Source organism: Polypterus senegalus, chromosome 10, assembly GCF_016835505.1.
Source record: "Polypterus senegalus isolate Bchr_013 chromosome 10, ASM1683550v1, whole genome shotgun sequence".
Lineage (NCBI taxonomy): Eukaryota > Metazoa > Chordata > Cladistia > Polypteriformes > Polypteridae > Polypterus > Polypterus senegalus.
Genome location: NC_053163.1, coordinates 5,249,196 through 5,262,568, shown reverse-complemented (window position 1 = coordinate 5,262,568; position 13,373 = coordinate 5,249,196). Strand labels below are relative to the sequence as shown.

At 42.8% G+C, this 13,373-nt stretch overlaps 2 protein-coding genes across 2 annotated transcripts in view; one reads left to right on the top strand and one right to left on the bottom strand.

Annotated features, from left to right (window-relative positions):
* Positions 1 to 3,676, top strand: part of kat8 (K(lysine) acetyltransferase 8) — a 46,538-nt gene extending 42,862 nt beyond the window's left edge. The window contains exons 10-11 of the mRNA XM_039764984.1: positions 34 to 188; positions 2,555 to 3,676. Of these exons, the coding sequence (XP_039620918.1) occupies positions 34 to 188; positions 2,555 to 2,619 (220 nt within the window). The 3' untranslated portion in view covers positions 2,620 to 3,676. The remainder of the gene's footprint in view (positions 1 to 33; positions 189 to 2,554) is intronic.
* Positions 3,677 to 5,652: 1,976 nt separating this feature from the next.
* LOC120536353 overlaps positions 5,653 to 13,373 on the bottom strand; it is a 69,135-nt gene continuing 61,414 nt past the window's right edge. The window contains exons 22-24 of the mRNA XM_039764680.1: positions 12,387 to 12,658; positions 10,047 to 10,198; positions 5,653 to 6,816 (exon numbers count right to left, since the gene is read on the bottom strand). Coding sequence (XP_039620614.1) covers positions 6,487 to 6,816; positions 10,047 to 10,198; positions 12,387 to 12,658 — 754 coding nt within the window. The 3' untranslated portion in view covers positions 5,653 to 6,486. The remainder of the gene's footprint in view (positions 6,817 to 10,046; positions 10,199 to 12,386; positions 12,659 to 13,373) is intronic.

Here is a 13,373-nt window from a genome sequence, read left to right as displayed (position 1 = left end):
TTGCTTAATTGCTGTTTTTTGGGGTTCTTGCAGCCAGATGACCAGCATTACCCAGAATGACATCATCAGCACTTTGCAGTCCCTTAACATGGTGAAATATTGGAAAGGTCAGCATGTTATCTGTGTCACCCCAAAACTGGTAGAGGAGCACCTCAAAAGTGCCCAGTATAAGAAACCACCAATTACAGGTAATGCATGCTAACGAAAGTGGGTCAGTGAATCCGGTTAGTTGATTTCCCTTATTTAATGAGATTAATTATGGGTTGTGCGCATATATTTATTACCTCCTTTGGTTTATTTATTTGTCTTATTTATCAATGTGTATGCTTATTAATAATAATCATTCTCAAACCAGCACAATCCAATTCAGTCACGTAGGGCTGGTGCCTGTGCTGCCAGCATTGGGCGCTAGGCGGGAGCCAACTCTGGATAAGGTGCCAGTCCATTGTGGATATTTGTAAAAACTGAAATCTGTACGTCATCTTTCACATTTGCCTATTTTACCCTATACTGTATATACAGTGGGTATAGTAAAGAATCCTCCGCCCTTCGAAATATTCCCATTCTTTTTTTGCTTTACAGCCTTAAACGAAAACACACAAACCAATATTTCTTCCCTCTAACATCCAAGTGAAAGATATCGCAGCTACAGTTCAGAAGAATTATAAGAAATTAAAAACAAACCTCCTGAGTGAGATTAATAAAGGATCACACCCAATGTTAATGTCACCTTGCTTAGATGACATCCTTGAGTCTATTGGGATACTTCTCTATCAGCTTTGCACATCTAGATTGAGCCCACTCTTGTTTAACTGTTCAAGTTTGGTCACATTAGGTGGTGAGCGTTGGTGGTCTGCTATCTTCAGATCTTTCCACAGATTTTCAATGGGATTTAGCTCTGGGCTCTGACTGGCCACTCCAGGACATTCACTTTTTTCCTCCTTCAGCCACTGGGTGGTCAATTTTGCTGTGTGCTTCGGGTCGTTGTTGTGTTGAAAGGTGAACGTTCTGCTCATTTTCAACTTTCTGGCAGAGGGTAGCAAGTTTTCCTCCAGAATGTAATTGTATTTTTCCTTCTACCCTAACGAGAGCCCCAGGCCTCCCACAACAGGCTGCTGCCCCCTCCATGCTTTACTGTCGGTATGGTGTGTTATGGATGGTGAGCTGCATTGGTGTACCGTTTGGTATTGAGACCAGATAGTTTGATTTTGGTCTCGTCTGACCAGAAGACCTTTTTCCACTTGGCATCAGAATCTTCAAGATGCGTTCTGGCAAAACTCAAACAAGCCTTAATGTGGCCTTTCTTAAGAAGTGGCTTTTTCCTTGTGACCCTCCTGAACAAGCCACCATTGTGGAGCGCTTGTGAAATTGTTGTCACGTGCACACCATTAATGTCCACTCTTTGCCCTCAAATCCTGGAATTCCTGGAAAGTTGCCATTGGCCTTTTGGTAGCCCCTCTTACCAGTTTTCCTCCTTGCTCTTCCATCCGGTTTGGATCCAGGGAGAGTCCTAGTAGTACCAAACACTTGCCACTTCTTTATTATGGACTTTACTGAGCTCCTTGGGATTGATGAAGCTTTTGAGATCTCCTGCCTTATGTCTGTCCACAAGTTGATTCCTGAGATCTTTTGAAAGTGCCTTCCCAGCCACAGTCAGTTACACTACCAAGCAAGGGAATGAAAGGACCAGGAACAGCTTCACTAATCACACTCATTACAACTGAGCACAGCCAGTAACCGTAATGGAAATGGTGGGCACTGACACCTGATTGAGTTTAGGAGGGGGTGATCCTTTATTAATCTCAGGATTTCTTGTTTTTGATTTTTTGATTTTTTTTTTTTTAAATATTCTTCTGAACTGTAGTTGTGATATCTTTCACTTGAATGTTAAAGATTGCATTGAGTAAGTAAAGCTGGAAAAAATATTGGTTTGTGTGTCTTAATTCAAGGCTGTAAAGGGAAAAAAAGGGGAATATTTCGAAGGGGGGGGGGATTCTTTTCTGTGAGATGGGGTCTGCCCAAGATTTGCTTCTGCCTTCCACCAGTGCCGCCAGTTGCCAGAAACTCTGAAATAGATAAAGCGAGTTGGAGAATGTTATGTTAAATTTGCTTAATTGCTTTGCTTATTTATTTATAAATGTGTTAAATTTGGTATATTTTAATAATGTATCTGTGCTCATTTATTTGTTTTTCTTTGCATGTGAATTGCCTAATCAGATTTTGTGTGTTCTATTTTTTTCATACTTACATTTGCTCCATCTTTTTTTCTCACTAATTATTGTATTTGTGGATATGTGTCACATTGTGAAGCCCACTTAATCTAATTCAGGGGTCCAGAGCCCTGTCCTAGTATCATTGCTTGCTAGCCAGGAAACAGTCCAAAATATGGCCATGGTTCATCTCAATGGCTTACCCAGAGGCCATGATTATGAGGACCTCATAATCCAATCGCTTATAGCGACAGGCAGTGTGTACAATGGGCAGGGTCCTAGTCAATGAGAGCTTGTGACCGACACTACATATATATATTTTTTTTCACTCCTTTGTTTTGCAGTGGATGGAATGTGTTTGAAATGGGCCCCTCCGAAACACAAGCAAGCGAAATTCTCCAAGAAGTAAGGTCCTACCAGTCAACGGAAACGCAATCAAATAACACATCCTGTATGAGGTGGAGGGACATCCCATCACAGGACTGCGGCGGCGACAATGGCAGCGGGCGGCTCAGACGTACAGTATAGTGAGGCACTTCTTGCAAGCGCCACGGTAGCCTCGTGCCCCGAAGTCGATGCTGTTGGAATGCTAGGCATCTGTAGGCTCATTTGCCGCTTTTTACTTTTTATGACGTTTATTTAGTATTTTCCTCTGTGAGTGAGGCCCTCCTGAGTGTTGGGTTACCGTACTGACAATGTTTTCCACCAGTAAGTCAAATCAAACATGCATTACAAATAATTCATTAAATAAACAAAGGTATGTAAGGTGGTAGTGACTGACAACAATCGCACACAACAGTATGTGATACCCGCGTGTGGCAACGTTTACTGTTAGATGATCCATCCCTCATTGTGATATGTGTGATGTCATGGTTGTCACCTTTTCTCCTTAACCATTGACACGTTAGCCTTGAGGCCTGAGGTGACGTAAGGCACTTTGGTAACTGTTTTCCGACACTGACCTCGTGAGTCTGGCCTGCAGTCTGTAAGCGTGTAATCTAATCCTGCAGAAGGTGAGCCCCTCATTGTCCCACTTCGAAAACTGTGTGGTATTCAGATTGAGGATAAGAAGTGGGTTGGGCCAAAAGCCAGTTCTGTGCACTGTAGCCGTTTCATATACTACACCATCTTCCTGGGGTCACTTGTGTGTCCAGCCTGAATCACTTTGCTGGTCTTGTACCTTGTTTAATTTAGTCGAAGGGAGCCACCTTTTATTAAGTGAGCTCATCCTAGTGTTCAGAACTGGCAAAAGAATGGCAATTGGGGGAGTGTTTGTCCTACAGATAGAGGGCTCCTTGGGAACTACTGTTTTGGTTTTTTTTTTTTTCCTGGCAGTGAGCTTAATATTTGCATTTTCTCTACTTTAGTGGAAACAGATTGTCATAGTGAACACTGTGGGGGTCACCCCTTTCTGTATCCTCGAGAAAAGAAGAAAAATAATGCAACAATAAATAGATTTAATCAAATCATTCTGGTCATTTTTAAAATTTGGAGAATTGTATAATTATGGGTTTTGTACAAAACAGCTGCCTCCACACTCGTCCATTCCAGTGCGACCATGCTTCATGGTGGGGATACTGTGCTTGTGATTATGTGCAGAGTAACGTGTGGTGTTTGGGTGATGGCCAGAAAGCTCCATTTTGAAAAGAAAGATGGGTGGGAATGGAGTTGGGAGAGGAGCAAGGCAGACACCTTTGCTTTCCAAGAGGAACATCGTGTAAAGAATCATCAGTAATGCCCTCAAGCCTTTTGGAATAATGAGACAAAAGTCAAACACTTTGGACAATGTGGGGTCCACTGAGGGCGAGGTTTGACAGTAAGAGCATTAGACCTACAATAAAACATGGTAATGGTATTGGGGATGCTGTGAAGACTTTGAGGAAGCCATGAATTGAGCACCTTTCCAAAATATTCTGAAGGAGAATGTCCAGTCTACGGTCTGCGACCTGAAGCTGTGAAGTGCCTTTGGGTTAGACAGTTGGACAAGGAGGAAAAACACAAAATCAAGTCGGCAATGGAATGCCAGAGAAGATGCACAGTCAAACTTGTCATAGGTCCTGACTTGAACCAACTGCTGTAACGAGCAGTTAAATCAGCTCTGCAAAGAATAGTGGGCTAAACTTCATTCAATACGCCGACTGATAGAAGTGATGGGAAGCGTTGTCGTTGGTATAAGCAAGTATTGAGAATATGGGGGTAATTACTTTATCCAAGCACCCCTTCCACATGTGTGAAAATCCAAGTAGTCCTTTTTAAACAGCATTGTGTGTTCACTGGTGTCCGGATAAGTTGCCCCTCCACATTTCGCCCCCAACACGTTTTGCCTCCGATGATTTCGCCACCACTATATTTTGCCCCGGTATTTATGTACGTATCTGTAATTGCAATTAAAAATGTAATCCGCGATGTACCAACAATCACAGGAGGGATGGCACAGGGGATTTCAGGAAACTTGTGCTACATTATTCCCAAAGATTTACAGATTCATTGATGCTTTATAAAAAACGAGCTTTGCACAATTTTGAAATTACACAACTAATTGTCGGTAATCCAGGCAATCGGAGAAGCGAGAAGTATGCTGCTATTTCTGGTAGAATCAGAGGACTAGCCCAAATTTTTGAAAATCATAATTGGTTACCTTAGAGGCATCGTATACAACATTTGAGTTCTAATCAATAATTTTATAAAAGGAAATTATTTTGTGTGAACATTAAAATTACAAAGAGATTAATTCCGTACATAATTGTATTTCACGTATGTTTTTTTTCACAGTGGCATGTGATTTTAATTTTTGTAAAATCGTTTGGATTTGTTTAATCAAAATAAAAATCTATATGTTAACAGAGTGATTCATTGAAGTGATGCACTATTGCTAACTTTTTTTTTTAATCATTTTGCTACAAAAATGTTTAAATTAGGCAAGTCCGTTTCGAACCCTGAGAATGATTATTCGCTTTATTTTTTTCTAGAAACTTCCAACACTCAAAACGTCTGGGTGTGCGTATCAGAAGTTACTTGGGTGGGGGAGAAATATCATGGAGCCGAAATGTGAGAGGCAAAATTTCCGTAAACCGTGTTCACTTGGGTTCTGCTACTCTAATATTGCAATTTGTTTAAAGGGCTTGAGGCCTTGCAAATAAAACAAGAGGATATTAGAAAGGGGGCAAATAGTGAGTTATGTGTTAGGTTTGTGTTGTGTCTATTCATCCATCTTCTCTATCTATCGAACCTACCTACCTACGAGTGAAGAGAGAGCATGCAAAAGAATGGGCGGTGGTGGGGGGATATGAGGATCGAAGGTGAATAAGGGTGTCATGTAAGCTTTGTGCACCACGTAATGTCAAATGGAAAGAGAGGAGCACCGCTTGGATGACATCGTTTATTTCATTTTTTTAAAAGTGAAGACAAGGTGGAGTGCCAGTCCTCCCTCGGATAAGTCTCCATTTTGAAGTGGTTTATTTATTTGATTCATGAACACCTAAATTCAAAAGATGACAGCAGCTTCATACATTTTTATTGTTTCAGTAATCAGTTCAACATGAGAATAGATGGATACAAAAAAAAAAAAAAGAGATGGTGTAGTCTGTGAGAAGCACCAATAGTGACCAAAAAGGTCAAATCATTTCATGAGCTACCAGGCCAGCTGGTGTTACAATTGGCCTACATTTGAAATTCTCCTGCAGGAGTTTGAAACAGTTCTTCCACAGGAAAGTCAGTAAGCTAAGGGCCGATTGACGGAGGTGGAAAACTCTTCTCCAGTGGTGGATGATGCATGTCGTCTTACAAATGCTTGCTTAACTACGTCTGAGAAGGGCCATGGCTTTTGGAGGGCGCTCTTTCCATTTGGATGCTAATCGCATGCCTGCCACAGCACACGTGTTTTAACAAGCTGACCTTACTGTTCCTTGGGGGTGATCTCAATTAGCGGGCGTTTAGCCCTGACCTTTCTGTGCAAATCGCTTCAAGCCAGCCTTGTAAATTAGAAAAAAATAAAAGGCTGAGCCTACTGACTTAGAAAATATAATAATTTTACACATTTTCCCCCCATGGGGGGGCACTATAAACCTTTTAGAAAATATAATAATTTTACACATTTCCCCCCCATGGGGGGGCACTATAAACCCTTTTTTCAATGTGATCAGGATTTGGACCCTAATCATTTGTAAAATGTTACAATCATAGGTTCCTTACAGAAACATTCCAACAAACTTTTGATTCCTGAAATGTGGGAAATCAACATTACAGTGGACTGCAGCACCAGGGGTCTGCTTTTTCTTCACCACAGCAGTCTCATCAACAAAAGAGGTGCCAGGGTGAAGATGGTGACTTCCAAGCAGACTGCCCCATTTTTCAAGTTCATAGCAAAGGTGGAGTTGCCTTGAAGGCTCTGGGATTCAGTCGGAAGGCTCTGGGATCCAACCAGCAGGCTCGTGCTTGCACTTGCCGTCTGATTGGTGTTTTCTTCGATCCATGTGACATAGGATGTGACGCGTGTGTACACCCCCGGCTTGGTGGCCTCGGCACATCCCTTTCCCCAGCTGACTATGCCGGCCTGGATCCAGGAGCCGTCAGATCTTTTGCAGACCAGTGGACCCCCAGAATCGCCCTGCAAAGACAGAGAGAAATGGCGAGTTAGTGCTAGAAAAGATGGAGCAATGAGACGGGGTTATCATTGTCATGTATACAGAGGAGAGTGGAATTCTTTACTTTCATGTCACCATTCAATATGCTGCCAAGATTTGGGTAACAGTCTCGCCAAAAAAGTTGTGTTTGGAAAAAAAAATGTTAATACGTTGCAACTACCGTGGATTCAGACCCCTTTCACTTTTTGTTATGGTGCAGCCGTGCTCTTGGTTTGTTTTCTCTCATCAAGCAACGGTTGATACCTCACTATAGGAAAGTGAAGTTCTTAGTTGAAGGACCTTTTAGCTCCGATTCCAGCCTGGAGTCTTCCTGGTGCTTCACACACCTGATTTTGGGAACTTTCTGCCATTCTTCCCTGCAGATCCTCTTGCACTCTTGTCAGGTTGGATGGAGAATGTCGGTGGACATCTAATTCTGGGTCTCTCCAGAGATGTCAATTCAGTTCATTTCCAGTGTCTGGATCAGCAACTCGAGGACATTACCAGAATTGCATCAAAGACCCTCCTGTGTTGTCTTAGCTTTGTGCTGTTAGGGTCGTTGTACTATTAGAAGGTGAACTGTCAACCCAGACTTGAGATCCAGAATGTTCTGAGCAGAATGTTTCCTCTATTCAGCTTTTCCCTCGCCCCTGACTAGTCTCCTACCTGCTGGAATGGCATTACACAGGTGACTAGAGGTGCCTGGTTTCTGCCAAGACATGACGCTAATCTTGGTTTCATCGGACCAACAAGTCTTATTTCTCGCAGTCTGAGAGGCCTTCATGTGTCTTTTCTGAAAACTCCAAGTGAATTTCCACAAGTCTTTTTACTGTCTGGATACTCTGTCATAAAGCCCAGGTCAAGACCTTTCTGGAAGTTTCTGCCATCTCCCACACAGGTTCTCTGGATTGCAGTCAGAGTGACCATTGGGCTCCAGGTCACCTCTCTTACTGTAACCTTTCTCCCATGATTGCTCAGTTTGGCCAGTCATCCTGCCCTAGGAAAAGTCGTGGATGTTCCAAACATCTTCCGTTTAAGAATTATGGAGGCCAACTGTGCCCTTGGGAACACTTGCTGCAGCCTTCCCGAAATCTGTAACTTGACACAATCCTTCCTTCCATGCCATTGCTTGGTTTGTGTCCACCTATGGGACCTTCTGTGGACAGGTCTGTTATTCCAGTCAAGTGAATTGATGGGTGGTGGACTCCAAACATCTCAACGATGATCAGTAGAATGGGAGTCACATTGTGAGTGTCATGGCAAATGCTCGGGATGTTTGTGTCAACGTGACATTAAACCCTACCCCTAAAAACCTAATCCTAACTGTGTCATGCCTCTTTTCATTCTGGAGTTGATGAGAAAAAATGAATTGTAAGGCGGCAACATGGCAAAAAAAGTGAAAAGGGAAGGGGTCAGAAGGCATTATATGAACGACTTTGAGGTCAGTTGCTTTGATTTGGAAGGGACCCTGAGGAAAACGTCAATGAAAACAGCATAAGGAGACGCAAACCACACGCCGATAGCGGTCCGACACCGGTCCCTAGATGTTTGAGGTGGAAATTTGAACCACTACACCGCTGTGCCATACCATCAATCACAGTACAGGGGTGCTACAAAGTTCATTAGCTCTTTGGAATTGTCTCCATTTTTCCATAACTAGGACTTGAAACATAATCAGATTTTTTTAACTCCTAAAACTAGGTAAAGAGAACCCAATTAAACCCACAAAAACATGATGGTTGTTCATGAGGAGAATGATCCAGGATTATGTATTTGTGAGTGAGCCTCTCGGGATCTCCGCTCATCTGAAGTCAGATGTATCCCTCGATGGGAAACCAAAACGGTGGAGTGTGAGACGCCTCACATCAATCAGGGTCTTCACTATCAAAGGCTGATCTTCACCACACAGGTTTATGGAAGCGTGTCCAGCCTCTGTCAGAAGATATCCCCGAGGACCTCAGACAAAATATTGTTGTTGATGCTCACCAGGCTGGAAAATGCTACAAACCCATTTCAGATTGTGTACAAATGGAGTAAATTCACACCACTGTTGTTACCCTGGACCAGGAGTGGTCAACCAACAACGGAGTCTCTGAGAGCAAGGAATGGAGTATTCCAGGAGATCACAAAGAAACCAAGCACAGTATTCGTGGATCTTAAGGCCTTTCTTGCATTCGTTAATGTTATTGTACGTGAGTGTGGATGGCAGGATTGTAAAGGAGAACAGTGCTGCCTGTCTAAGCTTTGCTAAAGACCATCTGGACAAACCAGAACAAGACTTCTGTGGATGGATGACAGCAAAACGGAACATTTTGGCTTGAGTGAGAAGTGTTGTAACTGGTTACTAACCAACATTACAATTGTGGCAAGATTCCCTAAGGATGAACCGGGCTCACAGGACCCTCATTGTTGAGAACTCAAACTGCTGGACCAGGCCAAGGGGATGCCCACGGAACACCTGGCTGCGGCAGACAGGTGGTCATTTCCAGAGGGTGGGACTGGACCACTTGTGTCTGCCAGTGCAAGCTACCTGACCTGACCTGAACAATACATTCCAGCATATGAACCTTGGTGGTGGCACTATCATTGTTTGGGCCTGATTTACTGGTACTGGACCAGCATGGCTTTTCTTTCATTAATGAGATCTATGAGTTCTACAAGAAAATGTCAGGGTATTCATCTGTGAACTGAAGCTCGGGAGATCGTGGGTCGTGCAGCAAGACAATGACTCTAAACAGTTGATGTCTTAACTGTTATCCTATAGAGCTGTTTGTGCAATCAGTTCATTAAAGGAAGCCCATCCACGTCCCCGAGCTGAGGCACTTCTGCTCAAATTCCTCCAAGCCGAGGTTGAGCCGTTCAACGTTTTGGTGAAGTTTTGGCTGAACAATGGTGGTCACACTGGTCGGTGAAGGCAAAGATTCACACACTAATATGTCAAATTGGATCCTTGTGCTCAATAAATAAATGAGCAAGTCTAACGTCTATGTCCTTTGCTTTATTCGGTTGTCTTTATCTAGTTTTTGAACTTCCATAGAAATCAGATCCCGTTTTAGGCCTTACTTATGTAGAAAATTCTCAAGGGTTCACAAACTTTCCATCACCTTACTGTGAAAGTCACTTTACTTTGCACAGTTGTGGCTCTGCCACACTGTGCCCTGCCTTGGCGCTATATAACAGTACTCGACTGACTTGTCCTGGCCGGGTTTCTTACCTGGCAGGAGTCCTTCCCACCCTGGGCGTAGCCGGCACATATCATGTCACTGGTGATTGTCATCCCGATGCTCTTGTACATTGAATTACATGCAGTGTTGTTGATGATTGGGACCTGAACTTGCTGCAGAGTGCCGGGATATGGCAGAGAAACTGGAAGAAAAAAAAAAAACAAATTACTGAGTACAGGAAGTCTATAGCAAGTCTGTTTCCTAAATGATGCCCACCATTAACTGGGCCGCATCCATACTCGTACACCACGAAGTCCCTCACTGATGTTACATTTTTGACGGCTGGCACATGTGCTTGGAGTGCTCCGTAACTTGTTCCACACAGTTGCCAGGGTAATTTTTCCCATCATTGGAGGGGGATGGTGCCCGGGCTCATCACCTGCTGGCAATTGCAATGGTTGTTTCAATATCGTGACTATGTCTAAGCTGCAGAAAAAAAAATCTTTGCCTATCATGATTATGTCTTTCATTTCGTTCTTCTGACTTCGATTTTCATCTTTGGCTTCGTTGTTTTGCCACTTATCGATCTCCTGGTTTTAACAATTTTCCGTTTCGCGTCGCTCTCTAACTGGGTTTGCCCTTTAAAAAATCTTGCCTGTTTCCTAACACAACACAGGCGCAAATATGCGGCGATAAATGTGTGTAGGGAACGCAATTATTGGACGGCTCTTTCCATCTCGGAGAGTCGTCGTGGAGAACCGTGTGGGAATTCAATTTAGTGGATGTTTACAAAAAAAAAATAGGTTGCCGTACACCAGTGGTTCTTAACTTGTGGGGTGCGAAGTAACAAAAAGGGGGGCGCGAAGATGTGAAAAAAGAAAACAAGAATCGAAAATAAGAAAAATACATCTATTGTAACCAAAACAAATTAACTTAAACTACATTCTGATACTAGAAAAATTAAATATAGGGTTAGATAAATGATAAAAGTTAAGTAGGTATAATAAAATATGCATCTATGATATATCATTAATTAAAATTAATCAAAATCGTATTTGTGGGCTCCTTTCAAAAAAACATTAGGAGGGCGCGATTAAAACTGTTTTGAAAACTCAGGTCGCAAATACTTTCAGGTTGAGAAACGCTGCCGTACACAATAACATGTTGTCATGATTTGTGCATTGTGATGGTTTTCAAACAGGGCCAGATTAGGACTCTAGAGAGTATTCTTGGGCACAAGCACTCCGGGTGTATCCCCTTTTAGCTTGTTGTTACGATTTGGACTTCTTTATTTTTTTCTTGGGTTTCCCTGAAGCTGGAAAACTCATGTTGATGCCCTATTGGAGGTCTATAAGTGATCGCCCAAAAATGGCACTGAAGACAGCATTTCAGGAGAAGAACTTCAAACCAACTGTGAACCGTGGTGGTGGGAACATTCTGGTTTGGGGTTGCTTTGCTACTTTAGTTCCTGAGCAGCTTGCAGTCATTGAGTCAACTCAGAATCATATTAAAGTGTGCTTGAGGAGAATGTGAGGTCACCTGTTTGGAAGCTGAAGCAGACCCATATGTGGACCTTCCAACCATAAAGGATGGCTTGAAAAAGAAGAAAATGGAGGGTTATGGACCGGCCAAGTCAAAGCCTTGATTTGAATCTCATTAAAATGCGGTGTTGGCGAAACAAGCAGGACATGCAAGAAAACCCACAGACATCTTGCAATTGAAAGAATTCTGCATGGAGCCATCATAGAATGTCACCGAGTCGATGGCAGAGATGGGTGGGCAGTCATGCAAAACACTGACAAGGAGTCATTTCTGGTCAAGGGGTGTATACCAGCTTCTGGCATCAAGAGTTTTATCCCAGTAGACCATTACGTGTAGTGATAATTTTGTTAAATAAATGATTGCATGAAGATCTACTGTTTGCACATTCAGATATATTAAAGAATTCAGCAATTTCCTTGGGGTGCACTTACTTTTACCCATGACTGTATATGTATATTGTATACGTAATAGACAGCTGGCACAAAGTAGAAGCCAATAACTTTTTAACGTTAAGGAGAAATATTTTCGTTGTATTTTTTTTTTCTGTTAAGTGTCCACCAATTTAAATTCCCACATTTTCCTCAACCGGGATGGTCCTACTACTTGTGCTGAGCCACGCCCACAAAGCTGAGTATAACAATGCAGTCCGCTTTCATCGTGAACCACTGACCAATTGCTGAATAAGCAATTAGAAAGAAACACACAATGGACAATCGTAAAGAAGGACGTTCATCTCAAGTTCATGAAGGAAGACAGCAAAAACAAAATAAGCAAAAAACGAGGATTGAGAGACGGAAAGGGCCGATTGCAGTAGAGCCTGAAGAGTAAGAAGCGGACTTATTTCTCACCTCCCTCCTTGATGTTACCCCAGCCAGTCACCCAGCAGTTGTTCTGGGAAGTGACGATGATGCTGGCGTTGGGGAGACAAATGGGGAGGATGAATTCATTGAAGGTAACCGGCTGGTCCAACTGTAGCAGGGAAGCGTCCTTTCCAGTCGTTGAAGATGTGTAGCCGGGGTACACGATGACTTTCTTCACCTTGCGGATCACGGTGTAACTGCTGGGCTGGCTGACGTTGTAGAGACCCAGGTAGACAGTCAATAAGGAGGCGCTGTTATCCCTGAGGAGGAAGACACAAGGTCAGTATGACTGTGCTGGCACAGTGGAAATTAGACGGGGGACTAACGTCAGAAAGTACTTCTGTACTCGGAGAGGTGGATCTGGAAGGAGGAACCCTGACTGGGTGAAAGTCTGAGCACGCGGTCTGTTCGCTGGTCATGTGTGAGCGTCCACATGTGTTAGTTCTTGTGCCTGATACACCGAAATGCCGTACTGCCTGGAGCCTGAATGTTGTCGCATTTGTTGGATTATTCGTCAACCTTGTGTGGGTCTATTTTGCTGTAAATTACACGTTTTGTTGTTGGTCTCATTAGAAACAGAGCAAAATTTTTTCTGTGAGTAATGTTAACAGCTCTAACGATGTTCAGGGAACCCTTTATGTCGAAGTGTGTTGTAAGTTTAACATTTATAATGACTCTGGCGCCGTCGTGAGTGTCAGCCTTTCCAGCAGCTCCATGGACAACTTTATCTTTCTACCTTTTTCTCTATTTCACTGATCACTCCTACCACTTTCTTTTATCAGTATGCTGCTGCCGGAGTATGTGAATTTCCCCTTGGGATGTGTCTATCTATCTATCTATCTATCTATCTATCTATCTATCTATCTATCTATCTATCTATCTATTCCTGCCTACTATACCAAATTCTATCTATCTATCTATCTATCTATCTAAAACTATGTAATGCACGTTGAGAAAAGTCATTTCTCTATTCAT